This window comes from Coffea arabica, chromosome 3e (genome assembly GCF_036785885.1).
Source record: "Coffea arabica cultivar ET-39 chromosome 3e, Coffea Arabica ET-39 HiFi, whole genome shotgun sequence".
NCBI classification, from domain to species: Eukaryota; Viridiplantae; Streptophyta; class Magnoliopsida; order Gentianales; family Rubiaceae; genus Coffea; species Coffea arabica.
In genome coordinates this window covers 3,571,229-3,598,331 of record NC_092315.1, presented here as the reverse complement: position 1 = coordinate 3,598,331, position 27,103 = coordinate 3,571,229, and the positions used below count along the sequence as shown (strand labels likewise).

At 36.5% G+C, this 27,103-nt stretch overlaps 5 protein-coding genes across 6 annotated transcripts; 2 read left to right on the top strand and 3 right to left on the bottom strand.

Annotated features, from left to right (window-relative positions):
- The first annotated feature begins 611 nt into the window (after positions 1-611).
- LOC113737182 (meiotic recombination protein DMC1 homolog) lies at positions 612-5,004 on the top strand. Its single transcript, XM_072084390.1, has 14 exons — positions 612-741; positions 862-944; positions 2,210-2,301; positions 2,384-2,455; positions 2,549-2,587; positions 2,753-2,810; positions 2,897-2,942; positions 3,075-3,120; positions 3,374-3,435; positions 3,572-3,638; positions 3,761-3,853; positions 3,935-4,003; positions 4,089-4,167; positions 4,396-5,004. The coding sequence occupies exons 1-14, from the start codon at positions 722-724 to the stop codon at positions 4,608-4,610; spliced, it is 1,041 nt and encodes a 346-aa protein (XP_071940491.1). The 5' UTR covers positions 612-721; the 3' UTR covers positions 4,611-5,004.
- Positions 5,005-5,241: 237 nt separating this feature from the next.
- On the bottom strand, positions 5,242-7,937 carry LOC113736186 (stem-specific protein TSJT1). Its single transcript, XM_027263040.2, has 4 exons — positions 7,639-7,937; positions 6,466-6,706; positions 6,186-6,306; positions 5,242-5,716 (listed from the first exon to the last, which is right to left on the bottom strand). The coding sequence occupies exons 1-4, from the start codon at positions 7,836-7,838 to the stop codon at positions 5,526-5,528; spliced, it is 753 nt and encodes a 250-aa protein (XP_027118841.1). The 5' UTR covers positions 7,839-7,937; the 3' UTR covers positions 5,242-5,525.
- A 2,061-nt stretch (positions 7,938-9,998) lies between these two features.
- On the bottom strand, positions 9,999-13,028 carry LOC113736404 (transmembrane emp24 domain-containing protein p24beta3-like). Its single transcript, XM_072084389.1, has 4 exons — positions 12,654-13,028; positions 10,893-11,079; positions 10,581-10,688; positions 9,999-10,336 (listed from the first exon to the last, which is right to left on the bottom strand). The coding sequence occupies exons 1-4, from the start codon at positions 12,882-12,884 to the stop codon at positions 10,203-10,205; spliced, it is 660 nt and encodes a 219-aa protein (XP_071940490.1). The 5' UTR covers positions 12,885-13,028; the 3' UTR covers positions 9,999-10,202.
- A 3,580-nt stretch (positions 13,029-16,608) lies between these two features.
- On the top strand, positions 16,609-20,273 carry LOC113737053 (perakine reductase-like). Of its 2 annotated transcripts, none has more exons than XM_072084388.1 (7): positions 16,609-16,856; positions 17,894-18,064; positions 18,339-18,566; positions 18,655-18,827; positions 18,996-19,092; positions 19,368-19,521; positions 19,862-20,020. In XM_072084388.1, exons 1-7 carry the CDS (start codon positions 16,797-16,799, stop codon positions 19,864-19,866), a joined length of 888 nt encoding a protein of 295 aa, XP_071940489.1. In that variant the 5' UTR covers positions 16,609-16,796; the 3' UTR covers positions 19,867-20,020. The 2 variants fall into 2 exon arrangements, with proteins under 2 accessions (XP_071940489.1, XP_071940488.1); XM_072084387.1 differs by having other exon boundaries at positions 16,610-16,856; positions 19,809-20,273.
- Positions 20,274-20,501: 228 nt separating this feature from the next.
- Positions 20,502-26,546, bottom strand: LOC113737921 (probable protein arginine N-methyltransferase 3). The gene is made up of 8 exons (XM_072084386.1): positions 25,948-26,546; positions 24,513-24,875; positions 23,286-23,828; positions 23,079-23,176; positions 21,887-21,965; positions 21,482-21,742; positions 21,233-21,400; positions 20,502-21,113 (listed from the first exon to the last, which is right to left on the bottom strand). The coding sequence occupies exons 2-8, from the start codon at positions 24,846-24,848 to the stop codon at positions 20,652-20,654; spliced, it is 1,947 nt and encodes a 648-aa protein (XP_071940487.1). The 5' UTR covers positions 24,849-24,875; positions 25,948-26,546; the 3' UTR covers positions 20,502-20,651.
- Between the last annotated feature and the right edge of the window lie 557 nt (positions 26,547-27,103).

Below are 27,103 nucleotides of genomic sequence, written 5' to 3'. Positions count from 1 at the left end.
AGAAAAAATTAATGTGAAAGAAAGAATTGTTTGGATTGTCATTTATTTGCAAAATTTTATTTTTTTACATCATATACGTGTTTTTCACATCATGTATCTATCATCCAATCTATTTTTTTATCTCACATACATCATATCATAAATTTTTAAAAAAATCTCCTATTTAAACACACTCATTATTATTTTTGTAATTAAATCAATGACCAAATTAATTATCAGCAATACAAATATTAATGGGACATGTTGGTGATGTGATGATATTCCATTCAAATTAGTTAATAATCATTCAATTGTTCTTAATTGATCAAATTTATGAGGTTATGAGGACGAAATGTGTTTGTATGAAACTTTAGAGATGAAATTGATCCAAATTATAAAATTATGAGGATGAAATGTGTTTTGACTGAAATTTTAAGAATGAAATTGTTTAATAATCCAAATATTAGGGATGAAAAGTGCATTTTTTTCCCAAAAAAAAAAAAAGGGCTGAAGAATGCATTACTCCACATTACCAATTGAAACGGCAGATCGGGCCGGGTCGTAATCCAAACACAATTAAATCAGAATTAATAAATCCCCTCAGTTCCACACTATAAAAACTCCCTGCTCTTCACAATTTAAATCCACCCTTTCCATTCCAAATCTTAAAAACCGCGCTCTTTCTCTCTCTTCGGGCAACACGAAACACGCACATTTTCTTCTCTCTCGACGAATTTGAATAATGGCGATGCAGGCTTTCAAGTAATCTTCAAATGTTTCTACTAATCCATCAAAAATTTCAGTTATTCATTATTACATTCGGTTTTAAGTTCAATGTTTTCGTTTTTCTTATTCTTTTCTGTATTTAACTTGTGATCTCAGGTCCGAAGAACAGAGCCAGTTGCAGCTCGTTGAAAGAGAAGAGATCGACGATGAAGAAGACTTGTTCGAAGCCATTGACAAACGTAATCTCTCAAATGTTCCGTCATTTAGCTTAAAACCTTCATAGAATTCATCTTTTTTTACTGTTTCGGTGCGGTAAAATGTCTCTTCAAGTTTCATTTGCGACTCTGTTCTTAACTTTTGATTAATAGGTTAAACGATGTTGAGATAATCCTATTCACAAAATTCATTATATTTTTATTTACTTAACTGCGGAAGCTTTTCTTTGATCGTTTCGTTAACATGCGTTTAGCAAAATTTTCCAGTATATCAAATTTGAATCGGTCTCGGAACGGGAAACGTTTCATCTTTTCCAACGATTTTGTCAAATTTTGGTGAACTAGGTAAACAAGTCTAAGTAGTTTCTTGTTTAATCTAGCCATCGTGCACCAGTGTTCTTTAAGCTCGAATTTCTCTGAATAATCACTCTGTTCTCAATTACAGTTGATTCTGTGTCACTCTAGCTGACTTGCTTTTCCCTTTTCCGAGTCTATTTTCGTCTAGTTTCTACATAAATTGGCAGCTTGTGGTTTTCTCTCAAATTTTTAGCTGATAATATACTGTTAATAGATAAATACAGGATCCTGTTGCTTAGATATTTAAGTCAACTCCCGGTAAATGTGGCTTCGAGCATCCTGTTAATATCTGTTCTAGTGACCAAAACCATACTTAATTGTTCTGCATACTGAAAACAATGTTGTAATGAATTTAGTGTTTTTGTATTGATCGTCAGCTTGAGGATTTTCAAATTTTCTTTTGATTTTCTGCCTGCCTTAGAGTCTCAGCTGAGTTTTTACCACATTACTGATTCAATATGCTGAATGATCTTTCATTTATTTTCTTTTCCTGGATATTTTCTTAATGATCTAACAGGAGTTTGTATTGGTTAAAAAAATCCAACATATGACAAGATAATTTCTTAATGTGTGATCTCATTATCTTGGTTCAAATATCATGTTCTAACATTTGATGTTTGGTCGAATGTGCTGTGTATAGCATAAGATCTCTGTTTCATTTTGTTCAAAGCCAATCATTGGTACACAGGTACCCTATCCCTAAATATTCATCATTGTTGAATTTTGGAGTTTAATACTTTTGTTGCTTCTGAGTTCTATATTTAACATCTATTCACTCAAACTCAAAACTATGCTCAATTGTTGCTTGTGATTACAAGCTAAAAATTATGGTTTCACTGTGTATTGCCGAAATTCATCACAGTGGAATGTTTATTGGAACTACTGCAGTTTTTCCAGTTCACGAACATAAATTGTTACAATTGTTCTGGCAGTGACAGCTCATGGAATAAATGCTGGTGATGTCAAGAAGCTTCAGGATGCCGGGATCTATACCTGCAATGGATTGATGATGCAAACAAAGAAGGTGAAAATAATTACGTCAAATTTCATAATTAGAATTCAATGCTTGGGTAGCTTTGTCAATAGCAGTTGCATTTGTTGTGCAGAGCTTGACTGGAATAAAGGGATTATCTGAGGCCAAAGTTGACAAGATTTGTGAAGCTGCTGAAAAGATAGTGGTTAGAGATTTAAGCATTCAATTAAACTGAGGCCTGTCATGCTGCAACTTTAAGTTTGATTTTATTTAATCTGATTCTCCGTTGTTTTCTCAGAACTTTGGTTACATAACTGGAAGTGATGCTCTTCTTAAAGTAAGCACTCTTTTTAGATTCTTTTCTTCCTGAGCACTGCATAATCCTATCTGGCCTATTTTTTTGACTGGCTGAGATAAAGATCCAAGTATCTCTTTTAAGCAATGCTGAACTTATCCTGAAGATTCATGGTTATCTCCAATCTTTTTTTTTTTTGGGGTTCAGAGGAAAGCTGTGGTTCGTATTACAACTGGAAGTCAGGCTCTAGATGAACTGTTAGGGGGTAAACAATGAAATCTAATGTTGTTTTACTGAATTAATATAAGCTGCTTTCATTTTAAACGTGCTTTTCTGCCCTAATTTGTCTAGGTGGAGTTGAAACATCAGCAATTACTGAAGCTTTTGGTGAATTCAGGTAAAATATGTGTTGTTTACCATGACGCAATTACTTGAATCAAATCCTTACTGTTGTCATTTTGGTTTTGTTGTTCGTTTATGCTCGTAAACTCCGATCTTAACTGCTTCTTCCTTTGACACTTCGATTCAGATCAGGAAAGACACAGCTTGCTCACACACTCTGCGTCTCCACACAGGTGTGTTTGTCATCCTTGCTCATAACCTGTGTAACAAATATGCACTTGATATGAATTTAATATTTTGCTGGATTCTAAAACTAGCTGTTCAATATTATTTGCTAGGCTCTTAAAATTCTTCGTGGTAACGTAGGTTGGACTTTTAGGCACGCAATAGCTTTCTTTCCATTGACTGATTTCCCTATACTTCCTGGTTTGAATTAATAATATCCACAATTGAAGTTTGGTTTTATGCATCTTTGTAATATTGCAGCTTCCTGTTAACATGAGAGGTGGCAATGGAAAGGTTGCTTACATTGATACTGAGGGGACTTTGTATCCTTGCTATTTGTAGTTCTTAAGTTCTCTAAAATCACATTATCAGCCTCTTTACCAGCAGTGACTGGAAGGAAAACTTCTGATGAAGCTTTTCTCTTCGATGTTTATTTCCCTTGACTGAACTCACGTGAAGTCGACCTGATCGCATTGTGCCAATTGCTGAAAGGTTTGGCATGGATCCAGGAGCTGTACTAGACAACGTAAAGCTTGTTACTCAAACAACTTATGCATCCTTCTGTTTTTTAAAGACTTGGCTCTTTTATCATCATCAAGCTCTGTTAATTATGATTAATGATTGCTTTTGGTCCTTTGGATTGTGAAGATCATTTATGCTCGTGCATACACGTATGAGCATCAGTACAATCTGCTGCTGGGTCTTGCTGCCAAAATGGCTGAAGAGCCTTTCAGGCTTCTGGTAAGCCTCTGCTGCTAGCTTATAGAGATTAAGGCACAGACATGAAGCTTGTTAGTTTAATTCTATCAACTGCATCATCAGATTGTTGATTCGGTGATTGCTCTATTTCGAGTTGATTTTACTGGAAGAGGAGAATTGGCAGACCGACAGGTTTACTACATATTACTTTACAATGCTTAATATAGTTACTAAGATTTTCTGTCTCCTAACCGCCACTAGATTTCTGTATGTGCAGCAAAAGTTGGCTCAGATGCTCTCTAGGTTAACAAAGATTGCTGAGGAGTTTAATGTTGCAGTATACATGACCAACCAAGGTACTCAAATAACAGAGGAGAGAAATAGAAAAGACAACCAGGATTTTAGTCCCTACAGAAGTTATCCATTATATGAGCATTAATTTAACGGTTTAAGCTGTGCTTTTCAGTTTCATCAAACTAGTTCTTTATGCAATTAAAGCATTCGGATTCAGTCTTGCATAAATCATTTCATACATTTTCTATAACATTTGGTTCTAATGTACAAAAATAAACTGGATTTTGCAGTTATAGCAGATCCTGGAGGAGGTGTCTTCATATCTGATCCAAAGAAACCAGCAGGAGGACATGTGCTTGCTCATGCGTCCACAATACGGTTAATGTTCAGGAAGGGTAAAGGCGAACAGCGTGTCTGCAAAGTCTTTGATGCACCAAATCTTCCTGAAGCTGAAGCTATATCCTTCCCACTTAATTTAAGTTATTCAGTAATCATTATGACGTAGACCAAAACTACCAGTTATCATGCCAATATCTATGTAAATGGTAAATATGGCTATAATTACTAATTGCCGATTCTAAGCAAAAGTTTGTTGTCGTAAAGACCTAAAGACTGCAAGCAATCTTCATTAAGTACTTCCAGATTGCACCCAAGATTTCCTTAACATGAAAGCACGTCTTTCAGATAACTCCAGGAGGCATTGCAGATGCAAAGGATTAGAAGATATCCAATTTCTTTTCTGCAGCTTGGAAGTGGAAATGTTCATCACGTTATGTTTTATTGTTTAAGTTTGATCTTCATCCTGTACAAAGTGGCACAATGTGACTGGGACAAGTGTACATCCGTTACTCATTGCAATTATGTTGTGGTATTTTGCCTAACACAACTTACTCGTTGCACTCGACCATGTTCAGAACTTTTAGTCGAGCACATGACAAAACTTATGCTACAATGAAACGCCTTAACCCAGTGCAGCAGTAAGAGACAGTGGAAAGCAATAGAGGCAAACCCACCGAGTACACACTGTCACAGGCCAGATTCAGGCAATGCCGTTATTTACCCAACAGATTCATCTACCATCCATCATAGTAAAAAAATGAAGCAGAGGAACAACATACGTACACGGTAATGGATAGTTTCTTTTAGAACAAAGTATCTATTATTTCATATATCGAGTTTCTTTGAGGCCTTAAAGTGACCTCCCTTGGCGTAGTAAAGTGAAACCTAAAGAGTTAATAAAGCTCCTTATGGCCACATCAAATAGATAGCTTCACTCTTAGGTGCACTGTTTCTGACCATAAAATTAAGTAGCAACATAGACAAGCGATCAAGGATTGACCACGTTCACAAATGGATAGAAGATAAATGGAAGGCCAACAAATAACAACAGGCTAGCCACAACAAAAAATGGTGAGCGAGCCTAGTAGTTTTGGGACCAGTTTGCAGCACTTCCAACTCTGGGCATTCCAGTACCCCCCTTCTTAGCTTCTGCATCCACCTTAAAGTTTGCACCACAAACTTCCCCAGAACTATCCACCCTTGGCACTGGCTTCAACTCATTGTGGGGGTGCTCGTAGCTCCTCAACCCTCCCGAACTTGTGAAGAAGCATCCTGAAGTATAGAATACAAGAAGATGAGTAAGTACTTTGCTTTTTGCCTCACCAATATAGAGTAGGGAAGATAATGGGCCAAAATAAGTGATATTTTCTGCAAAAGAAACAGTAGAACGTATTCGCCAATATCAATTAGAAACAATAACAGAAGGCTAAAATAATAGAGAATGCTAGGAGAATGAAGCCACCATATTAGACTTATAGACAGCTTTTAGAATAGACAATTAGGATGTTTTCCAGAAGGAAACTCAACCACAGCAGATGGAGCAAACTAAAACAAATCAACAATCAATAGACACTACAAATGGCAGGAAAATTCTTCATCGCACATATAAAACATAAATAAATATATTCCCGTCAATTCGTTAATCATCAACCTATATTCCACATGCCCTTAATTATTCAAGCTAAAAGAGAACAGCTTAAAAATCAAACACAACTTGCCACTGGGATTATGCAAATGCTACCTTTGGGAAATGGTGCAAAGGACTTGCCACAGCCTTTTTTCACAACATCCAAATCAGTTGATACGACAAGATGGCCTTCAGAATCAGTTCCCCAAAAGAAGGGTACACTCCCATCAACATCCTATATCCAGAGAACACTAAAAATCAGCTAGATTCAATCAGAGCCCAAAGTAGTAATGAGCACAATCTACAGAATCAGGAATGACATAACCCAAGTAGGCAAACTTTATGGAATGACAAAAAAAAAAAAAAAGGAGCAAAGAAAAGTTAGATAACATACAGCAGCCATAAAAGTAGTTTTTGCAGTGCTGTCATATAGGATGAATGCAAATTTCCCATGGATATCTCTAACAACTTGATCTGGAGGATAAGGACCTCGGTCCCTCAAGCTCCGGTAAGCCTCAATAACAATTATCACCTCATTTGCAATCTTATTTAACCCATATTGCTGCTTAAGATGCGCAACATTCTCAATATGGCCTTGGAACAGGCAGAAAATGTCATCAACAACTGCAAACAATCTGCCAGAAAGGTAGAATAAGAATGATCAGTCCAATTGCACCAACCAAAATATTTACCTCCAAAGATTTGAGTATCCAACCATGCAACTTTAGCATAAGCAAATACAGGAATGAAAGAGAAACTAAAAACTACTTCTGCCCCAAAGAAAACCATTAATTGCTGTGATTTGATTCGAAAAATTGGCCATGGATTGCATTTAAAGGTAGGGAACTAATTCACTTTTGACCTTAAGTCATACACATTCTGGAGTCTAAACTTCATCATACGCAAAAGAACAGAAGGAATGTAGGTTGGTAGACTTAAGTTAGATCTCCTTTTATCATTCATCGCCTGATCATGACAGGGCTAATGAGAACACTAATTTACATTACAAAGTTGACCTCAAACATCACAAATATAACAACTAAGATTACTTCCAGATATTATCTCAAAAGCTGATCATCATTAAAATGATAGATTAACAATTAGATTAGCATACTTATTAGTAAAGAAACCTGAAAATCTTGAAGTACAAGAGGGGAAAACTGAATCAGAAGAAGACTACAGAGTCAAAGGGATTGACCAATGACCAGCAAAGAGACCGAAAAAATACTACAGCTGTCTATCAACCCCTAATTGAAAGAAAAACAAGAAGACTATCAGCTTCTTCTACTAGAAACGAAAATCATAGAATAATCTATAACATTATGGGAAAAAAAAAAAACAACAAAAAATTGGAAAGGAAAATTAAGGAAGAAAGACCGAAAAGAGATCTATGTCCCTGGATCATCTTAAACTTACTCTACTAAACAACGAATAATAGTATTACCAATAAAACCAAACATGACAAAGACACTGTGCGATTAAGATCCAGAAAATCACCAAAAGTATCAGATCAAGGAAAAAAAAAAGTTCTTAAGAAAAACCCAGAAAGAAGAAAAGAGTAATGCACCTGGGGAGCAAAGGGTTTTGCTTGTCGCTGGAGTAGGCCATGAATCCAGAAGAACCAAGATTAATTGTAACAGAGCCAGGTTGTAAAGATGAAAAATGCTGCGCCAAGAACCCATCTTTTAGTGCAGAAACTGACTCAGAATTTGGTGTCTGCAAAGCATCTGGGCTCTTCGCTACTGATTTTTCAAACACTGCCAACATCTTCTTCTTCTTCTTGTTATTGTCTTTCTTTTTTCCGATAAACGGACGCTTTTGGGGGTTGGAAAGAGTTTAGAGAAAAGAATAACAGGAGACAGGCACAAAGGGCGATCAAGGTGGTTAATTATAGTTTCAGCGAGGTGGATTAATTGACGAATTTACCCTTCATAAATCCTATTGGATATTATGCAATATATCTTTTGCCCAGAATTGGTAATCTAGCAATTTCTATAAACTTTTTTATTGTGAACATTTTCGTTTTCAAAAAATCTATTTTCTTGGGGTGAAAAGAGTGCAAGAGTTTTCATTTTAGCATTTTTGTTGCATCCAACGGTGTAAATGCAATTAGTCCAAAATTATTATTTCTTTCAAAGCCAGTAGATAACTATATGATGATATTAGATTCAAAATTTTTAACATAAATGATTTATGTGTGCATTTCAATTTTTTTTAATGGAGTTTTAATTATTGTAATTTACATTTCTTTTTTAACATAAAATCTTGAAAATATACACAAAGTTGTAATTATGGAACTTATATATGTATACTTTTGAGCTAACCGGACTTCTTGATTTTAATATTTATCACAACGACTGCTACTTGTCAACATTATACAACTAAAGTTGGCCTTAAAATGAAGCATCACATGCCTTAAGACTATCAAAATTTGCAACTTCAAAAGCGTGTGTGTATGCATGTGTCTATATATATATATCCAATCCACATGCAACATTTGTAAATTGTTGAATCCCAGTCAATAGCTCGGAAAAAGTCGGTGGCAACCAAAGGCTCTGAAGCAACTACAGGGCATCCATGTAATTTCGGATGCCTTTACGTTTTTAGTAGTAGATCCGTCGACGATAAAAATCTTATCCGCAAATTCGCGGCCAATAACGACAAAAGCACGGTCTTAACATTAGATCCCGTAAGTTGCTCTTCCTGTAAGTGGACGATAAAATAATATTACCAAAACTACAACTAAGAAGATTGATTATTAGATACTGATTAGTCAATGGAATTTGGATACTAACGTGTCAATTTCCTGTTTCAAAAATCAATCTCTCATCACGTCTCCATGATTCTCTGCAACTCTTGCCCTCTATAATGGCTGAGGGGCAGGAGCGATCATCAGAATCACCGCTCCTGAACTGTTCACGGTCAGGTTTTGATCCAAAAAAAATGTACGATTCAAATCACTAGTTGTACATCAATTTTCATAAAATGCGTGAGATTCACAAAATTTTGTATTAAAGTTACACGTTGTGCAAACAAAATTACATCATGTGCAATCAAAGTTACGCGCAGTTGAAAATCACCAAAACCGCCAGGAACGATTGCACTCACACGTTCTTGCCCCCTGTCCCTCTATAATGGTTGCCACTCACACTTGCCAAAGCGTCATGTTAATCCTAAAAACTTAAAGGAAAAAAAATTTTAGTGACATTCTGTCGAAAAAATAAAAATAAAAAACTAGTAGAGCCTCTATTAAAGGAATGAGTCAAGTGATACGGAAAAAAAACCTCTATTATCCAAATCTCATATTCTTAGAATAAGAGAGATTGATTGGACGATACGGAGAAGGCAATGTAAGTGAAAAAATTCTGTATACTTAAAAAACAAATATCCCATACTCTTACAAGAGAGGTCCATGGCCCAACGACAACATGCCAGTCTCTTTTATTTTTGGACTGGAGGCCACAAAGAGAGACACAAGATTCTCTGGGTCATCGGCTACAAATTGGGGGTCTGATTTAAACTAGTGCAACTCTTGAGTCATTCATCTGACCTTCATCCAGACACATGACAACCAGATTTGTCGATCCAACAACTTACACACTGCATTATCCAAAAGTCTGAATGAGGCAAATAGACCTTCAGCTGCTTAGTAGTATTTCAGAATAGAATAATATATGATCCAGGCTCGAGGGAGTAACGCCAAGTTCCAACCTAAACTTCATGGTAGCTATGATCTCTCGGGTAAAATCATTTATGGGGTCAATGACAATGAGTAGCAAACACCAAAAAAAAAAAAAAAACTCCGTGGACCAAAGCCAACATGAATACTAGCAGGGGGAGACAGTAATGTCACTTGGATGAGCTGATTCCTGCGACATTTTAATTAAACTTATGCGACTAATATTGTGTTGCAAATCACGGAAATCATTTCGGGTGAAGTAAATCCACTATCCATCAGCATTTGCTCAGATGTTGGATGGACAACAAGTATTCTCCAGTCAGTTGTTTGGTACACTTAAGAAAAATGTGTCCTCTACCTCTTTCCAACTTACATTGCTACAGTTCCTTTGAGAAAAAAGAAAAACAAACAAACAAACAAATTGATCTAGCTTGGAATCCTCCTGGAATTCATCAGACACGATTGTAAGCAACTGACTTGCTAAACAAACGTCTTATGTATAGGACTTGAAGGGAACTCGCAAGAGCCAGCAATAAGTATTCTGTAGCGGTGTAAAATATAACACGCTTGCGTGTGCTCTCATTGGCTGCAGCAAAAAAAAAAATGGTACCCAACATATAAGTTACAACCAATAAAAAAATCACGTCCACCACAAAGCAACCGATGAAAAACTAAAAATTCCACGCTCCTTAAAACCACCTAGTTCTGTTAAATTCTATTTCAGTTGTTTGAGACATCAAAGTGACGCAGAAACTCTGGCAGAGGCCAAAGCACAGGGACAAACTATGGGGAAAAGACTTCAATTCAGGATAAAGAGAGAAGGAGCTTACTATGGCGATGTCGAGCATCACGTGCTTTCAAGTACTTCTGCTCTGCTGTAACAGATTCCAATGCCTCCCTCAGTTCAGCAATTTTAACATTTATAGGATCCAAATGCTCTGCAGGATATGAAAGAAAAACCAATGTTTAGAAATTGACAATAACCTCCGTGAGAATGTTCAATGTATGCTTGCTGACACTACCAAATGCCGCCTAAAATACCTACAAGGAATCAACACCTTAACACCAAAAGTTCAAAATGGAATCAATAAAACTTGATTACGTTAAAATCCAAAGATAAATTGTAAAAGAAGCAGACAAACCATCTTTGGCCAGGTCATGTTCCGTTGGAATGTGGCCAACATGTATGTAGAAAGAGACTGTTTCTGGTGTTGAGTAAGGATTATGAAAACAAAACTTGTACATCCCGCTTCTTGGGGCCTTGAACTCAAACTTATCCCCAGATGTTCCCTTTACACTGTGCACTTGATTACCCCCAGGAGCTGTCACCTGCAATTGGAAAGAGACTAGAGGATTTAATACTTAGTTGTTTCCCCATTCTCCATTTCTTAATTAACAAGTAGGTATTTGTGCATCTGTTATGACCTTGTCCCAGACAAGTAGCGCAAACATTCCCAGTTCATGTGGACACATTTACATTTCATTCCAAAACAAGACATGGTTCCAAATTTTACATTCTCCAACCAATTGAAAATTTTCAAACCTCAAGAGCTTAGGTTTTCTGAAGGGATCCTTTTTTATGACAAACGCCATTTCAACTATTAGGATAGTGCTGCAACATATAAACGTTTTCTAGTCTATGTTTCAATATTACGGATAGGTTCCAGTATGTTGAGAATAGACAATGAATGAATTGACATTAAGCACCATTGCTGACAACAAAAAATTGGAATGGTTTGATTTCAGATGTCATAAATGCCAACAGATATAGGGAAAGACACACTGTTGCTGATCAAAGATGGTACCACATGAAGCAAGAGTGATACCAGAAAGGTTTTCTGGAATTGAAAAGGTGTCACAAGACATCCTTGGGAACCAAAAGGGGAACTAAACGTTTGTCAAACATAAAAGAAAGTACACAACACAATGTTGTCTGACTGCTACTTTAGTTCCTCAAACAGAAAGATATAAAAAATGTCATTTTAAAGGAGGAAACAAGAAAAGATAGGCAGTGAATACGTGATGAAATCAGGAGACCAAGAAAGAAAATGGAGCCACTTTTCCTTATCTCAGGAATGACAAAATGGTAAAGACTAAACATCTCAATCTACCTTGGTCTTTTTCGAGCATTTACATGCAATTTTCATCATAAATTTCATAACACCAATTGCAAACAGTACAGGTAACTTTTCCTTTACCCTCTATTTCATCTACGAGTTGCATAACAACTAAATCTATTTGCATCCTTCGAATTTGTAGAAGAACAGTCAGCAGCACTCAATAAGAAAGTCAGGGTCCTCATAAATCAAACTATAGTTCTGCTCATAGTCACGTATCATCAACATCAAGCTTTACTTTTTTTTTTTTTTCATTAGACTACAACAATGATAAACACACGGTAGCTCCAAAAACCATTAACGTATAGACTCAGGCTAAAATGTTAAATCAAGACTCCCCTTTTGTCCAATCTAAACTTAAAGTAATCATTTAACTTAACCATGCTGACAAATTTCTTTTACCAGGTGTAAATTCCAGCATAGTTCATACTTACCCAAATAAAAAAAAAAAAATCATTTTCGTCGTTTTTGTTTTTCTTCTCCCTTAATTTTGAAATTAAATATCTTAAGGGGGCAGCCAAAAAATTCAATCTTTTTGCAAGACCTTCATTCAACTAGTAACAAGTAGTACTAAATAGCAAGCCAATAAAAATGTATGAAAAAAAAAGAAAAAGAAAACCATTTAAATATCAGCATGAAAGGTTTCAACTGATATTTCAAAAAAAAAAAAAGGTACCAAAATTGCATAAAAATCCAGTTTTTTTTCCTAATGTAAGAATCAATTAAACACAATCCCACCTCAAATAACAATATTAGAAAAATGAAAAAGAGAAGAAGAGGGTTTACAGTTAAGTCGATGCCGGGGTGATCGGAGCTCCAGAAGATGTCATGATCGACGACTACAAAGTTCCCCGAAACGGTGTCGCCTTCGTAGAGGACGTATTCGTAGACGCATTCGACGTCGTTTACTGTCACGGACAGCGCCGAGACAGAGAGATTTCCGAGGAAGCTGAATAGCAGGAGCACCAAAAGCCCATACACCTTCGTGCACTGGATTCCATCTCTCCTCCTTTCCATCTTCGATGAATCGATCTCTTTTCTCCCTCTCCTTTCCGATTCTTCGACGAAGAAAAGTGATTTTCCTGATTTTTTTTTTTTTGGGTTTTGTTTTTATTTCTATTTTTTACTTTTAAATCCTCCAACTCTCATCTCTTGAGGAGGGAATAGTGAGTTAAAAAATACTACTCCTAGAGAGCGAGATGACAGATGAGGATGAGATGTCTTGAAAACGCTGTCGTATCCTGCTTGGCTTCTTTTCATGACATGGCGTCTAGTAATTGGATGTAGTTATGTGGCTTTGAGCTATAAATGAAGGCAGGCAAGAAAAATGACTAATTACACTTTGTACCACTAATATTTTTAGTATTTGTTTTTCTTCCTTACATGATGTTTTAATTGAAGAATTATACTTTTCTACACAATCTTTTCTTTTCTTTTCTTTTTCTTTTTTTTTTTTCTGGACAAGAAAGAGTTGTGATTCAAGGAGCGAAGTATAAAAGGAACGTCTAAATCTTGAAAATTCAATTGTATCACTATATCAAGGTCTCTTCAATTACACTTTCCTAAACAATCATGATGGTGGAAACAAAATGGCCCTAATGAAGTGAGAAGCCTTATTGTTGTGTTGCACCCCTTTCTTTTTTAATTTTTTTTCACTTTTGAATTTTTCTTTAACCCTCACATAAAATGGTGCCACAAAATGAAAAAAAAAATCGTGAATATAAGCCTAAAAAAATCCTCAACAACTATAAATAGCTTGTACACATATTTTGCCAAATGTGGCACTTCACATTTTGTCAACACCACTCGATTTTATTCATATGCTTTTGCAAACAATAAAAAGAAAATGAAGTGCTATCATTAACACTTGCTTTATTTTTTTCAATGAAAAATTGTTTTATTAGCACACAGGTGAGGTGCATTTTCCGCTTGTATTATTACTAATGTGTCCCTAAAAGCAAAGTGTTTACAAATCTTAGCGGAACTAAAATTTTTGGGTATAATTAGTATGTTGTGGTAACATTTTCACTTATCATATGCATAGTTTGTGGGATCAAATACGTAAAAGTCAACAATTTTTGTTTCGCCTGTACTCGTATGTCAGCACTCAGATACCTAGAAAATAAGAAATGCAACTCCATGCAATTGCCATTAACAATTTACAGAATTCTTGCTTAATTTATATCAAGTATCAACTTATGGGTTTGAATAACCAATGCATGCAATTGCCATTAACCATCAAGAAAGTGTGCAAAAGGTCAAAAATATTTTTGTCTATTGGTCTCAACAAGTATGCATTTACACCCCATTTTTTTGCAACTTTATGCATGTATAGTGGATCAGCTGCAACATCCTTACTCAGCAAGTAGAGAAGATGGGAGGAAAGAATCCTGTCCAAATCCCAAGAGTGAAACTAGGTTCTCAAGGACTAGAGGTAAATGATTTCCCCCTCACACTGCATATTTCTGTATATGTTTCGTGAACACCTCAAAATTTTCTGTAACTGTTACCAAATTAATTCTGAATCATTTGTCTGCAAGATAGATGGAGGAGCTGAAGAAACTTGTGGAGGAGGGCATGATAAGGTACATTGGATTGTCTGAAGCTACTACAGACACTATAAGAAGAGCTCATGCTGTTCATTCTATTACAGCCATCCAAATGGAGTATTCCTTGTTCACACGTGCCATTGAAGGGGAGATTATTCCACTTTGCCGGCTTGTTAGCAACTAACTCAAGCTCTTAAGCAGTTGGCTGAACAGGAAGATTCTGCCTCCTTGAAGGGAAATACCTCATAAACCCCTCTAATTGATCTTACGACAAAGGATGATCTCCACTACGTATCACGCTTTACGAAGTGAATGTTTTATCTGCTGTTCGTCTTCATAATGTGATTATTCATTTGATTCCTGCTACAGCCTTCAATTCCAAGGTATTCTGGAGAGAGTTTGGAGATGAACAAACTTCAGTATTTTCGTACAGCTGAGTTGGCCTCAAAGCATGGCTGTACAACTCCTCAACTAGTTTTGGCCTGGCTGGTCCATCAGGGAGCTGATATTGACCAAATTTTGGTAACTTTTCTTCTTACTACAATGTCACCTATCGTTGTCCGACATTGACTAAGCTAAATCAGTTAAAATTGTTCAGCTTTTGTTCGAGTAAAACAATTTCCAATATAAACGTATGAAGGCAAAGGTTTCTTGAAGTTAGCTAGCTATTATGAGACATTCTGATCTTATATTGTTTACCTTCTTCTTCTTTAGGGACAACTCGGATTAGCAACCTTGAGAATACATTAGCCGTGAAGCTTAACACAAGAGGATTTAAAGGAGATTTCTGCAGCAGTGCCAATGGATGAAGTGGCTGGTGCAAAGGAGCCGGAGATCATCTCCAAATACACCTGGAAAACAGCTATTACACCTCCCAAGAAAAAACAAGTCGACCTAGGGACCGTTTAAATCTACAGAGGAGTGCTGATATTTTGTGGCTTAATTTGTTTCAGAACCTACAAGTTGGTGTTTTACATACATGGTTATTAGGATTATCAGAAAAACCGTTCTATCTTTTAAGATACATCTTCTTACTTCTTAGTGCATGCAGCAATTTATGATAGTTTTCTTTGCTGGATTCTTTCTTGTTTTTTTTTGTTTTCTCAAGAGTCTGAATAAAAGGAGCCTTATGCTTGAAGCTTCCAGTGTTACTAGCATGCCTCTTATATTAAAGTACAATGGAGAATGAATGTTCAGCCGATCACGTCAGAGCAAAGAAGCAGAGGGCCTTATTCTTCATTCATCTATTTCCACTAGAGTAGTTTTTTTTTTTTTGTGGGGCGGGCAGGGTTCCTAATGCTCAATAGATCGTTAGCTCACCCTAACGTCTATTTTCTTGTCATTTACTTTTTATGGTCACATACTGAAGATCAAGTTCGGTTTGACCTCCTAATTTTCACTTCCCTTTCGTATTAATAAAATAAAATAAATTTATTGCTTTAAATAAAGAAAAAAAGAAAAATTACTTGTGAAATTGTTCGCATCTTATCGTGGCCAGTTTTTGGTGTCTACCCGATCAAAGTTGAGGCTAAATGGACTTTTTTCCGAGTTGAGTTCAGACCGGACCATTGACAATCCTAACTCAAACAAACGTGGCCAATACATATTACATATTACAGATTTTTTTTTTTTTTTTTTGTGAAAATCATTGCATAGTACTGTTAATCGAGCCCAGTATTTGACTGCCGAACTCGACTCAAACTTAACTCGAGTCAAGCTCGAGCTTGCCCGATTAGACCGATGAGCTTTGAAATGTGTCCGGACTCGGCTCATCAAATGAGACATGTGGCTTGAGCTCAAGCTCGAGTTGAACTCGTTTATCACAAACGAGCCAAGCTTACATGAGCTCGACCTCGACCTCGAGCTCGTGCAAATTGACCCCAATAAAAGTTTATAATTTTCAATTTTTATACTTTTGAATTGTGAAATAATGTATATATCCTTCCTTATCGAGTCTAATCGAGCTATTTGGATAACAAACGAGTCGAGTTTACTCGACTTGTTAATTAAACGAGTATATCTTGAGTTCGAGCTCAATTCGTTTATCACAATTAACGAACCGAGCTCGAGCCTTATCGAGTTGAGCTCAATCGAGCTTTTGAGCTGCTCGTTTCATTTAACAGCTCTAATTGCACTACATATTACAGATTTTCACTTGCACGTTTCATTGAAAGTCAATGCATTGAATGGTTGATATTTTACTTCTCGTGGTTGCCAAACTTTGGGTGACAGAGGAGGTTTTTCAGCCAATACTAGATCTTGAGTTTTGGAAAAATTATTGACTTTCTTACAGTATCAAACTATCAAGCAGAGGTTAACATCTTGCTACTGCCTCAGCTATTTGTCCCTCTAAGAACTGCAATCCTAGATGGAATAGAAGATGGAAGAAAAGAATCAAATCCAAATTCCAAGAGTGAAGCTAAGTTCTCAGGGGCTAGAGGTAAAGAATTGCTTTAATTTTCACAGCCAACTTTGGTTTGATAATGAGAATTTATATCCATTAGTCACTAATGTTAGAAGATACCAAAGGTTAGCTAACATTCAGTGTGATCAGTACATCTCTGATTTTAACACTATCAAGAACTTGTGCAGTGTTTCTTGGGGTAAATAAATAGATGGAAGTGTTGTTTGTTCTGCATTCATCTGTTTCCTGTCGAGGGATTTTGAAGTGCTTGTCATTTGGGTCTTTTGCCGGGCTCGATGGATCATTGGTTGGCCCATCATACGCTGGCACGCTTACCAAAACTTTGGTTCTTAGACCAGATTTAAGGTGAAATTGGATAGTCATACGTGGAGAAGAAGCTAGGATTACTCGTGAAATTCTTCACACCTTTAAATGTTTCCTACTTTTGTTTCTGCATGCCCAGTAGAGAAAGGAAATTAAGCGGCGTATAACGTCTTTTTGATGCCTTGGCTAGAGATTGATTCTTTATCCATGATAACAAAGAAGCAAGTTTTCCCTGCTATTTCCAGTCCAATGGTAAATCCATTCAAGGACCAAAAGGTAATCATGTAGCACTATTTTTAACTTTTAAGAGACCAAGATAACATGTATCTGGTCCCTTAGTAATCCCTTGACAAGATTTAACAACAGTGTTAACTAAGAGAAATCTCAAGTGAGGAATATTATCCGTTCTTAGAACTTTGTTACGAGGGAAAAGTGAAATGGGTACTACGAGTAATAAGAACAAATATTACTTCATCATACTACATCCTATTGTACCCTATCATATGCTAAATGTTTTCATTGCAAGCTGCTAGAGCCTCCGTTTGATAATCAAGGAAAAGTGTTCTAGGAAGCTCAGAGTAGAAAGTGGTAACGTGTATTGTGTAGAAAGTGGTAACATGTCAATACAGAACCCAGAGTGTGAAGAGTTTAATCAAGACAGGTACATTTTCATGTTGAATCGACGGCAGTGCAGAGTGCAGAAGCTAGTTACTAATTTCATAACCGGTGTTGCTTCTTTGATCTAACAGGTGTCAAAACTGGGATTTGGATGCGGGGGGCTTTCTGGCTATTATAATGCTCCTCTATCCCATGAAGAGGGATGTTCAGTAATCAAGGAAGCATTTCATAGAGGTATAACTTTCTTTGACACATCAGATGCCTATGGACGAAATAATGATAACGAGATCTTGGTTGGAAAGGTAAGTCGTTGGCTTCCAAAATTGAGCTCCAGTTTCTTGTGACAATATTTATTGTTGTAATGAAGCAAACAACCAGAAACTTCACAAAGATTGAAATATAATTAACTGCTATCAATTGGTAGATTTCTGATTCCACATATTGTCCGGGATGTGTTGATGTAGAATCAAAAAATAGCAAGTCATAATGCTTATTCATCCTGTTCTCAAGGAATATCAGTCTTTTGAAAGTCGCTTTTCAAAGTGATGTCTCAAGTTGTATTTCTTGTGTTTTCAGGCTTTAAAGCAGCTTCCTCGAGAAAAGGTTCAACTAGCAACAAAATTTGGCATTTCTGTACTTCCTGAAAGTACAAAAGCAATGGGGTTGGTTGATCAAATTCGTATCACCGGTACCCCTGAATATGTCCGCAAATGTTGTGAAGCTAGTCTTAAGAGGCTCGATCTGGACTATATTGATCTGTACTATCAGCACCGTGTAGATGTTTCAGTGCCAATAGAGGAGACTGTAAGCATTCTTGAGTTATTTGTTTATTGTTCTCACAACTTTGAACTACTAAACTTGAAGGATAATCTTGAATTCTTTGCCGAGGTAGATGGAGGAGCTCAAAAAGCTTGTGGAGGAGGGGAAAGTAAAGTACATCGGACTATCTGAAGCTAGTCCGGACACAATAAGGAGAGCGCATGCTGTACATCCTATTACAGCCTTACAAATGGAATATTCTTTACTGTATCGTGGAATTGAAAAAGAAGTTATTCCACTTTGCCGGTTGGTAACGATTACATGCAAGTTTTTTACCATCTGCAGACTTGCTCCGAGTTTTATTTCAGTGAAAAATACACGTTTTCAAAGTCCTAGTCTTATTTATAATTAGTCGGAAGTGATGGCACATTTTATAGACTGGTGAAACCTTAAGTCCTGTTTCTTTTTGTGCAGAGAACTTGGTATTGGAATTGTGGCATATTCCCCTCTTGGTCGCGGGTTTTTTGGAGGGAAGGCAGCAGCGGAGAGTATCAATTCAGAAAGCATATTGGTATGTCTTTATTTTCTGATATGTTCTGTGTCAGATCTCATTATGAAAATGCAAGAGCAAGACTCTAAGGATGAACCTGTCTTTTTTTTAACCTACATTGATGGTCAGAGAGGGAATCTTTAGCCCACTTTGAGGGGATTATCATGTAATGACATTTATCTGCAATAACATTATTGTTTATATCAGATAATTTTCGTCACCTATGATGGCATTGAATGATTACCTTTATTGCTTATTTTAGGTTTCTAAGCTCATTTCGAATCATTCATTCATAGGGTTCAATTCCAATGTTTGCTGGAGAGAATTTAGAAAGGAACAAAGTTCACTATGCCCGCATAGCAGAATTAGCAATAAAACATGGCTGCACGCCCTCACAACTAGCTTTGGCATGGCTCTTCCATCAGGGAGATGATGTTGTACCAATTCCTGGTAAGTTATTCCCATATGGCATCTTGCATTTTTTTTTTCCATTGAACAAGCTATTTAAGTCTTTTTGCATTATGACGCACTACATTTCAATCTTAAGTTTATTTTCAATGTTGGTTTGACAAAATTGATGAATAAAATTGGATTTAGGGAGCTCTTATTTAACTACAATATGCAGTAAAATCAATTTTGTTTGGCTAAATAAGAATCAGTTTGTCCACAAGCCCCTGATCAACACTACTGGCTCTGACGATGTGTGGAGTTTTTATTGTCACCATAATCTTGTGCAGGTACAACTAAGCTTATGAATCTTGACAATAACATCAGATCTTTGGTTGTGAAGCTTAATAAAGAGGATTCGAAATCAATATCTGAAGCAGTGCCAGTTGATTCAGTCGTTGGTGAAAGACAACTGCCTTGCATGTATAAATACAGCTGGGATTTTGCAACAACACCACCCAAAAACAAGAATTCGTCAGCCACATAATTCCACGCATTGAAATCTTTGGAATGTATGCAGGATTCATCCGAGTTTCTTACGGTGTGTGTCCCAGAAATCATTAGTTGAATGTGAGTGAGATTACAAAATCTGGGCAAGTTTGGATGGTTTTCTCTTATAAATAACTGATCATGTAAGTGGTAATTATAAATCTTTTTATTGCATCCAGATGAACTGGAATATGTCAGTTACTTGGTGAGTTTGTGCTGATTGTATTCTTGTCAGAAAAGAATAATGTGTTTTCCTTTGTGAGCTACCATAACGGCTTATATTATTGTGTATCCAAAACTTCCAGGTCTTAAAATCTTAATCTGGCCATATAATTTTACTGTATATAAAAAGCTTTAGATTCATGGAATATTGAAATTTTGAGGTCGAGTGCTTTAAGTAAATTGTAGTGTCCACGTCAAGATTATATCATTTTTAAATAGATTTTTAATGATGATTAGGTAATTTGCTTGGACCCCAAAAATTACGGAACAAATTAAGAGATAATGACACGAGCTATCAAATTTGCAAACCATGAATGAATGATTTGCGAGAGAGCCTGTGAGAGTATTAAATCACAGAATGGCTAATTAATTTGCGTCTCTTACTTTCAGAGAATATTAATAAAGACAGTCATCCCAACATGCTACTCCATTTTAAACATTTGAACAGGCCAGCTACGTCTCCGGCCATCGGGTCCTATGGCAGAAATCTCCATGGAAATATCAATACTGCGATGTTGAGCACCACGAACAATGCTAATACGAGATTGTAATCTCCCAGCAGGGCAAGCATCAGAACCAACTGCGCCTGATCCATCAGAACCAACCTGCTTTCCCTTTCCCATGGTGATAGGTTCTTTAAATGTCAGTATCGTCTGTGACCAGTGGGTTTTAGGGGTGTTTGGAGACGTTGATAAAATGGTTGGCATTTCCCTACAGAACCTTTTTGTAAACCCAGTCTCAAACCACAGCACAAGTCCATGACATTTTCCCATTTTAGAGCTTAACTCTGCCGGGTCGTCGACGAGTGCATCAGACTTTGGTGCCAGTTCCACTTTCGCCGTAAAATCCATCTCTTGATGCTTCATTGTCACCAGATCAAAGCTCTGATGCAGTCAAACCAAAAACAAAGTTAAGAATACAGATTATATAAGACCACAAATAAAATCCCTCAACATCAGACATATCCATATAGTGTGATCTAACGTAACTTTCAAACACAAACCTGAAGAACTTGTGTCTCGGTTACAATGTCACAGCCATCAATTGTGTCAACAAGAGGAAGCTGAGCAGCATCTTCAACAACTTCCTTGCCAATACAAGACATATTGAAACCGTACACATTTTCCCAAAATGGAAGACTGGTTCCCCCCCTTCCAAATCCAGCAACAAACTAGAATTGACCATATACAAAAAGTTATTGCACAAGTTCTATAAAGGAGAAAAACAAAGAACAGAAGTTTGAAAGACTCACAATGGTAGCTGTATCCGGGAGAATGGCCCCACTAGGCTTCAACCATTTATCCCGTGCATACAGCACAGAGCTGAGCATTGACTCATAGAGCAGGCAATAACCCATCCATTCACTCAGTAATACATCCACACTCTCAGGTTTAATTCGTTTGGCATTTTCTAGCTCTTCAACCATAGCCTGAACCACCTCTATTTTCCCAGTGCAGTGATGTTTAGCTTCACCTGAGCTTTCACTTGACAGAAGACCATTATCCTTAGCAACCTGCGCCCATATTCAAATTCAATAGCTATAAAGAACAAGAAACTGATAAAGAGAAGCAAAAAGTGCAAATTCAATCTGAGACAAAAATGACAATGAAAACTTCAAAATTTCAAAAAAAAAAAAAAGAAAAAAAAAAATCTTAACCTGAGCTGCCACAGAAGCCATTTTTTTGCTAGCTTCAACTGCAATTACCCTTGATGCTCCTGCTTGGGCTGCAAAGAGACTTAAAGATACATAATCAACAATATCAATTAGTTGCTTCTTCTAGCAAGAGAAATAACACTGTAATTACTAACATTATTTCTTTAGAGTAAGAAAACAGTACTCCCATATTTCAGATGAAAATGTGAGTGAATACGAACATACCAAACCCTCCCTTCCGACTTTTCATTCGCCACCATTTCTCTCAGCATTTCTACTGAACATAGTCTTTGTTTGATATCAAATCATGGTGTTGGCAATCAAACATGCCTAAAGCCAGTCCCCAACATTCTTGAGCCATTTTCGAATGTAACAAGAGGTGATCGGTATCCACTCTTGCCCCCTTGACATAAAATAACAGCTAATATAAATCCTGTTTCTTTTACTCAAAATTTTGACTGGAAAAATCATATCCCAAGTAGTGAACTTTCTCTTTTAGAAGCTTTTGAACCTCAAATAGTTTTCCAAGGAAAATTTCTTTCCTTCCAGGTGGGTTTCACTACGAGATTTACTTAGTAATCAAGAACTCTTAGCTTCTATGTCTATTAGTAATTTACACATATCAGTTGTAGCACAGAGTTAATAGAGAGATGAAATGTAAATGTTAATCGAGTGTGACTCTCTCTGCATCTCTTAGCTGTGAGGCCCATTTTCTTATCATCATCTTCTTCTTAAGTTCTACAATTTTCCTATATGATAAAAAGTCTGCTTTATCCAAAAGCATAATTAGCAAACAAAAACTATCCAACCTCCTCCACTCAACCACCAAACTCTCAAAACAAATTCATGGCATTTCAGTTAAAAGATTAGCTCATCACAGCGTGATTTTCTGAAGCTCTAAAGTCCTAAATACACAAGAATCTGCTGATGTAGCATAGAACGACAGACCAAAAGATAACACAAAAACACCATAGACTTTGCAGATCTAACCCTTTTACCTTGAAATTGGAAGTAAAAGCAAGCAATAATTGTTGCATGGTAATTAGTTCAAAATGAGCTTACCATGAGCACTACAGTTTATTATTGACTGAACATTTTAATCAAATCAATACAGAAGACAGCAGTAAGCAAAATTAACCAACAATATGAAATTCAGAGATTTGAAAAATGCCTAGAATAAAAAGTTCCTATTTACCTTAGTATGCCTGTTCCACAACCAACATCCATTACAACAGCACCTTTCAGCAGAGAAGGATTTTCCAGGATTGCTCGCCTGTATGCATCAGTTCTTACCTGCATTAATTAAATAGGCAAGTCTATGAAAATATCAACCAAATAAACAGTGAAACCTTCTCCTTTTCTAAGATCATATTCAAGGTTGTAGCTAACTCATGTCTAATACCTTATCACTGATCATTTCTCTGTGGATGCCAAATGAACTGTATGAACCAAAATAATTTTTATTTATATCCTTGATTTCATTTGCAGCAACCTCCGCTGAAGAAAGACTCAACTGTCTATCCTTCACCTTTTGATGAGACGAAGCACCTTCTCCTGCACCAACAAAACCATTCACTGTAGACTTCTCCAAAAGATTTGCAGTCTTTATGTCACTTTCAGGGGAAGAAGACCATTCTCCATTTTCTAAAGGAGATTTTAGTTTGGATGAAAATTGTTCTATTGCACAATTATCATCATTGGAAACTTTCTCAGAACTACCCACATCTCTTAGTACTTTTTCAGGCACGTAACCATCATCTTCACCTTCCTCATCATCACCAAAGCTGTACAATAGTGGATCCTCTTCCATAAAAGGGGTTAGATATTTATCATCATCCCAAGGAAGCTTATAATTTTCAAAACTGGCTACTTCGTGTAAATGGTGTTGCAGCTCTTGCTTCGATTCACAGGTGATTCTACAGCACCAACATGTCTTTTCAGACACCTAAAATAAGAAGGCATGTTTAGTCAAGTTGTCAACTTCTAGTGGAGTAATTACGAAGATCAGCAGGGATCTCTATAAAATAATGAATGCAACATTACAATTCACTGAAACCATCCCTGCTGGCTAAAAATTCTAACACAAAAAAAGAATTAAGGAAACTCACACCCCTTAAATGTTTGTTAAATCAAACTGAACAGCAGAATGAAGATAATAATGTACTGTCCAAACAAAGTAACAATTTTGCTCCAGGGTGGGAAAAGTCCAGAGAGAGAAAGAGTGAGAGTTGAAAACCTGATTTAAAAAAAAAACTACTTTTTGTATGCCATAGTAATTAGTTGTATCAATGGCTCATTGTTAACTCAAGTTCTGAGATAGAAACAAAAGAAAATCTGGTATAAAGTCTACATATGTCATGCTTTCCTCATGTTTTGAAGCAACAACAAAGACAAGAAGGAAAACTAGCAAGAATTCCACTAAGGCAGACCTACCAATCACGTAGTCACCCCACAAAATTTCCCACAAATTTTCCTGTAACCACCACTGCAAATAAATAGCACTATGAACAGAGTAATAAACTGACCAACATCCATCCAGTAGCCCACACACTAAACTATAAAAACCCTTTCATCTCCTCACAACTACAAAAAATGATCAAACATGTAAAAGTTGCCACAAGAAGAGTACCTGGAACCTGATGTAATTAATGAGCTTAAAACATCCGTAGAAATCCAAACTGAGGATTTTCTTTATGGCGTTGAAATCAAAATGGTGAGATGAAGCACAGTGTTGAAAGAGCAAATTGGAACAAGTGTACAAAGAGTCGCAGAACAAACACAGCATCTCTGAGTCATAAAAATTTTCGTCATCACCATCTTCGTCATCTTCTTCATTCCAGTCTTCCCAGTTCTGCTGGTCTTCTTCATCTTCTTCTTCGTCTAGGTCCAAGTCTATATCATCTTCTTCTCTTTCTTTTCGTAATGCTACCACACCATTTTCTTCTTGTTTGTAGTCCGTCGCCATTGGAAAATCTGTAGGTGTGTCGTATACCTTTTTCCAATTTGACGAAAGAAAGCAGTAAGTAGTTGCTGATCTTCGAATTGAATAACATAAAATCGGGAAAACAGACAGTTCTAGTTAGCCCTGAACACCTTCCTTCACTGGATTAAAAACTGGTTCCTAGATTACTATGCATTCTTAGGAATTTAAGGCCAAGATTTGAGTCGATTTAAGCTAAGCATATAACACGCATATAATTAACAAAACTGACTTAAGACTTAAATGTGCATAGCACATATAGCAACAAGTAAAAGTAAAACATCTACTTTGAAGTTTCTTTTCTGTCAGAAAACTTATTGAACAGCACATACCTAATCACATTCTACAACAATATAGTAGAAAGCAAATAAACTAAAGAAATAACAAAATTGCAGTAAGCCTATGTACCACATGGGGTTCACACAAGTTCTAAAAGGGTAAGCAAACAGATTAAAGCCAGTTCTAACTTAATTTGACCAATTGAAAACCTACCTAAACTAAATAATTGAGTCAACAAACCTAGAGACATAATTGAAAACTTTTCGACCAAACAACTACGGTCAAATCAATAGGCTACAAAAACAAGGGGAGAGGTCAAAACAGAAAACAAGGAAAAGCTAGAGGACTAAAACTGAAATTTTAAAATGTCATCTTCTTCAACTAAACAGGATGCTGCGGCTGTGTTTCTGATTCTTCCTCTTCTCCGGCTGACTCTCAACTCCGGCCAGAGCTAGCCATAATAGCCGGTGCGCTGCTTGTAACACACACATATCACACGAAGTGATCTCCAAGCCTCTATAATAGTCAGCCAGCAACACTTTTTCATGTAATTAAGGCATTTTATCGAACGTAAGATAAGCAGAAATAAAAGGTAGAATTTTTCTATCAAATTACAATGAAATCCAATGCAACATATTTCCAGTTCGAGTGCTTCCACATCAATCAAGTTAAAGCACAGCCAATTTGCAAAACGAAATTAAAACCAGAGCAAAACATCGAAGTTCCACGTTTCATGCACCCAAGTAGATGGCAGACAAATGCAACAAAGGTAAATTAATGCTTGAGACAAAATGAAGGAGTTTACAATGCTATTGGGGCTTTGCAGTCAGCTCCGCTCCTCCTCTGCTTTGGTTTTGCTGATTTTCCAGGGTGCTCAAAGAAAGCTGGTTAAACTGTCCTTTTTTTTGGCTCTGGTTTGCTGATTCTGTTGTTAAAAACTTATGGGAATTTTCAGGGTCTTTTCTGGTGATGGGAGGAGGAAGGGGATGGAAAAATGGTTGCGGGAAAAAATTTTCTCGGAGAGAAACTGCGGCAGGTGACTGGGGGCTTAACTTTTTGAGACCTAAAGCATACTAGTATTAACACAAGTTCAAATTTTTGTTCACAGGTATGGGGGGGCGGCTGCCTCCTTCACCTCTAACCCTGAAAAGATTTCATATTTCTGTTGACAAATAAAAACCCATGAAAAATTGGTTGGGTTTTTTGTTGAAGATTATCTGATCAATAAGTCCATAGAGTTCTTCGCGAATTCAACAGGTCTGCGAAATTCATGATCTTTTCCATATGCTCAGGTGACAAAATAGGAGAGAGGTGCTAGTAAGCAACTTTGGGTATATTCCAAAAAGTCCACATGCTCGTGAAGTTTATGAACTTTTCCATCTGCTTAGGTGACAAAATGTTTTCCATATTTCCAAAAATATGTAGTCTATTGATGTTTGCACTAAATTAAATTTCTACAGGTAAAATATGAAGGGATGCTTAACAGATTTTAATATGTTAGAAACTACTATTAATTAAAATTTTTTAAAATCTAATTTATCCATCAATAATTTTGTCAATAACTACAAGAATTTTTTGTTGGAGTTTTTACATAATTGTGATGGATATGTAACATGCCGACAGCTTCTTAAGCTGTTGGTCATCTCCAAAACTTTAAAGTTTTGGTGTTGATCAATTTTTGATATCTCACTTGATTATGGCTCACATTTGAATGTGGCTGTTTTCAACAGAGTTCTTCTTCAATTAGACTCTCTGTCTCCTTAAATTAGGTTAGAATAAATTATATTAATACTATCACTATGATAAAAAAAATGATGGATATGTATTAAAAAAGTGATTTAAAATTATATGAATCTTTTTAAAGAAAAAAGAAATTGGTGTCATTTATATCACACGTCAAGACGGGTCAGAATTCGCTGAAAATTCGATGGGGCAAGGCACCATCCATTCTTTAGGTAGAA

What these genes read in the sequence shown, in the direction of transcription:
- LOC113737182 (XM_072084390.1), top strand. Translation starts at nt 722, where the DNA reads ATGGCGATGCAGGCTTTCAA. An exon ending in TGATGATGCAAACAAAGAAG is followed by an intron (nt 2,302 to 2,383) that starts GTGAAAATAATT and finishes TTTGTTGTGCAG; the next exon opens with AGCTTGACTGGAATAAAGGG. An exon ending in CAGGAGCTGTACTAGACAAC is followed by an intron (nt 3,639 to 3,760) that starts GTAAAGCTTGTT and finishes TGGATTGTGAAG; the next exon opens with ATCATTTATGCTCGTGCATA.
- LOC113736186 (XM_027263040.2), bottom strand. Translation starts at nt 7,838, where the DNA reads ATGTTGGCAGTGTTTGAAAAATCAGTAGCGAAGAGCCCAGATGCTTTG. An exon ending in CAAAACCCTTTGCTCCCCAG is followed by an intron (nt 6,707 to 7,638) that starts GTGCATTACTCT and finishes CCTTTCTGGCAG; the next exon opens with ATTGTTTGCAGTTGTTGATG. An exon ending in CTTTGCACCATTTCCCAAAG is followed by an intron (nt 5,717 to 6,185) that starts GTAGCATTTGCA and finishes TCTATACTTCAG; the next exon opens with GATGCTTCTTCACAAGTTCG.
- LOC113736404 (XM_072084389.1), bottom strand. Translation starts at nt 12,884, where the DNA reads ATGGAAAGGAGGAGAGATGGAATCCAGTGCACGAAGGTGTATGGGCTT. An exon ending in ACCCCGGCATCGACTTAACT is followed by an intron (nt 11,080 to 12,653) that starts GTAAACCCTCTT and finishes TTCCAATTGCAG; the next exon opens with GTGACAGCTCCTGGGGGTAA. An exon ending in ACATGACCTGGCCAAAGATG is followed by an intron (nt 10,689 to 10,892) that starts GTTTGTCTGCTT and finishes CATATCCTGCAG; the next exon opens with AGCATTTGGATCCTATAAAT.
- LOC113737053 (XM_072084387.1), top strand. Translation starts at nt 16,797, where the DNA reads ATGGAAGAAAAGAATCAAATCCAAATTCCAAGAGTGAAGCTAAGTTCT. An exon ending in ACGAGATCTTGGTTGGAAAG is followed by an intron (nt 18,065 to 18,338) that starts GTAAGTCGTTGG and finishes TTGTGTTTTCAG; the next exon opens with GCTTTAAAGCAGCTTCCTCG. An exon ending in TCAATTCAGAAAGCATATTG is followed by an intron (nt 19,093 to 19,367) that starts GTATGTCTTTAT and finishes ATTCATTCATAG; the next exon opens with GGTTCAATTCCAATGTTTGC.
- LOC113737921 (XM_072084386.1), bottom strand. Translation starts at nt 24,848, where the DNA reads ATGGCGACGGACTACAAACAAGAAGAAAATGGTGTGGTAGCATTACGA. An exon ending in TTAATTACATCAGGTTCCAG is followed by an intron (nt 23,829 to 24,512) that starts GTACTCTTCTTG and finishes TTCTTATTTTAG; the next exon opens with GTGTCTGAAAAGACATGTTG. An exon ending in CCGAGACACAAGTTCTTCAG is followed by an intron (nt 21,114 to 21,232) that starts GTTTGTGTTTGA and finishes TGACTGCATCAG; the next exon opens with AGCTTTGATCTGGTGACAAT.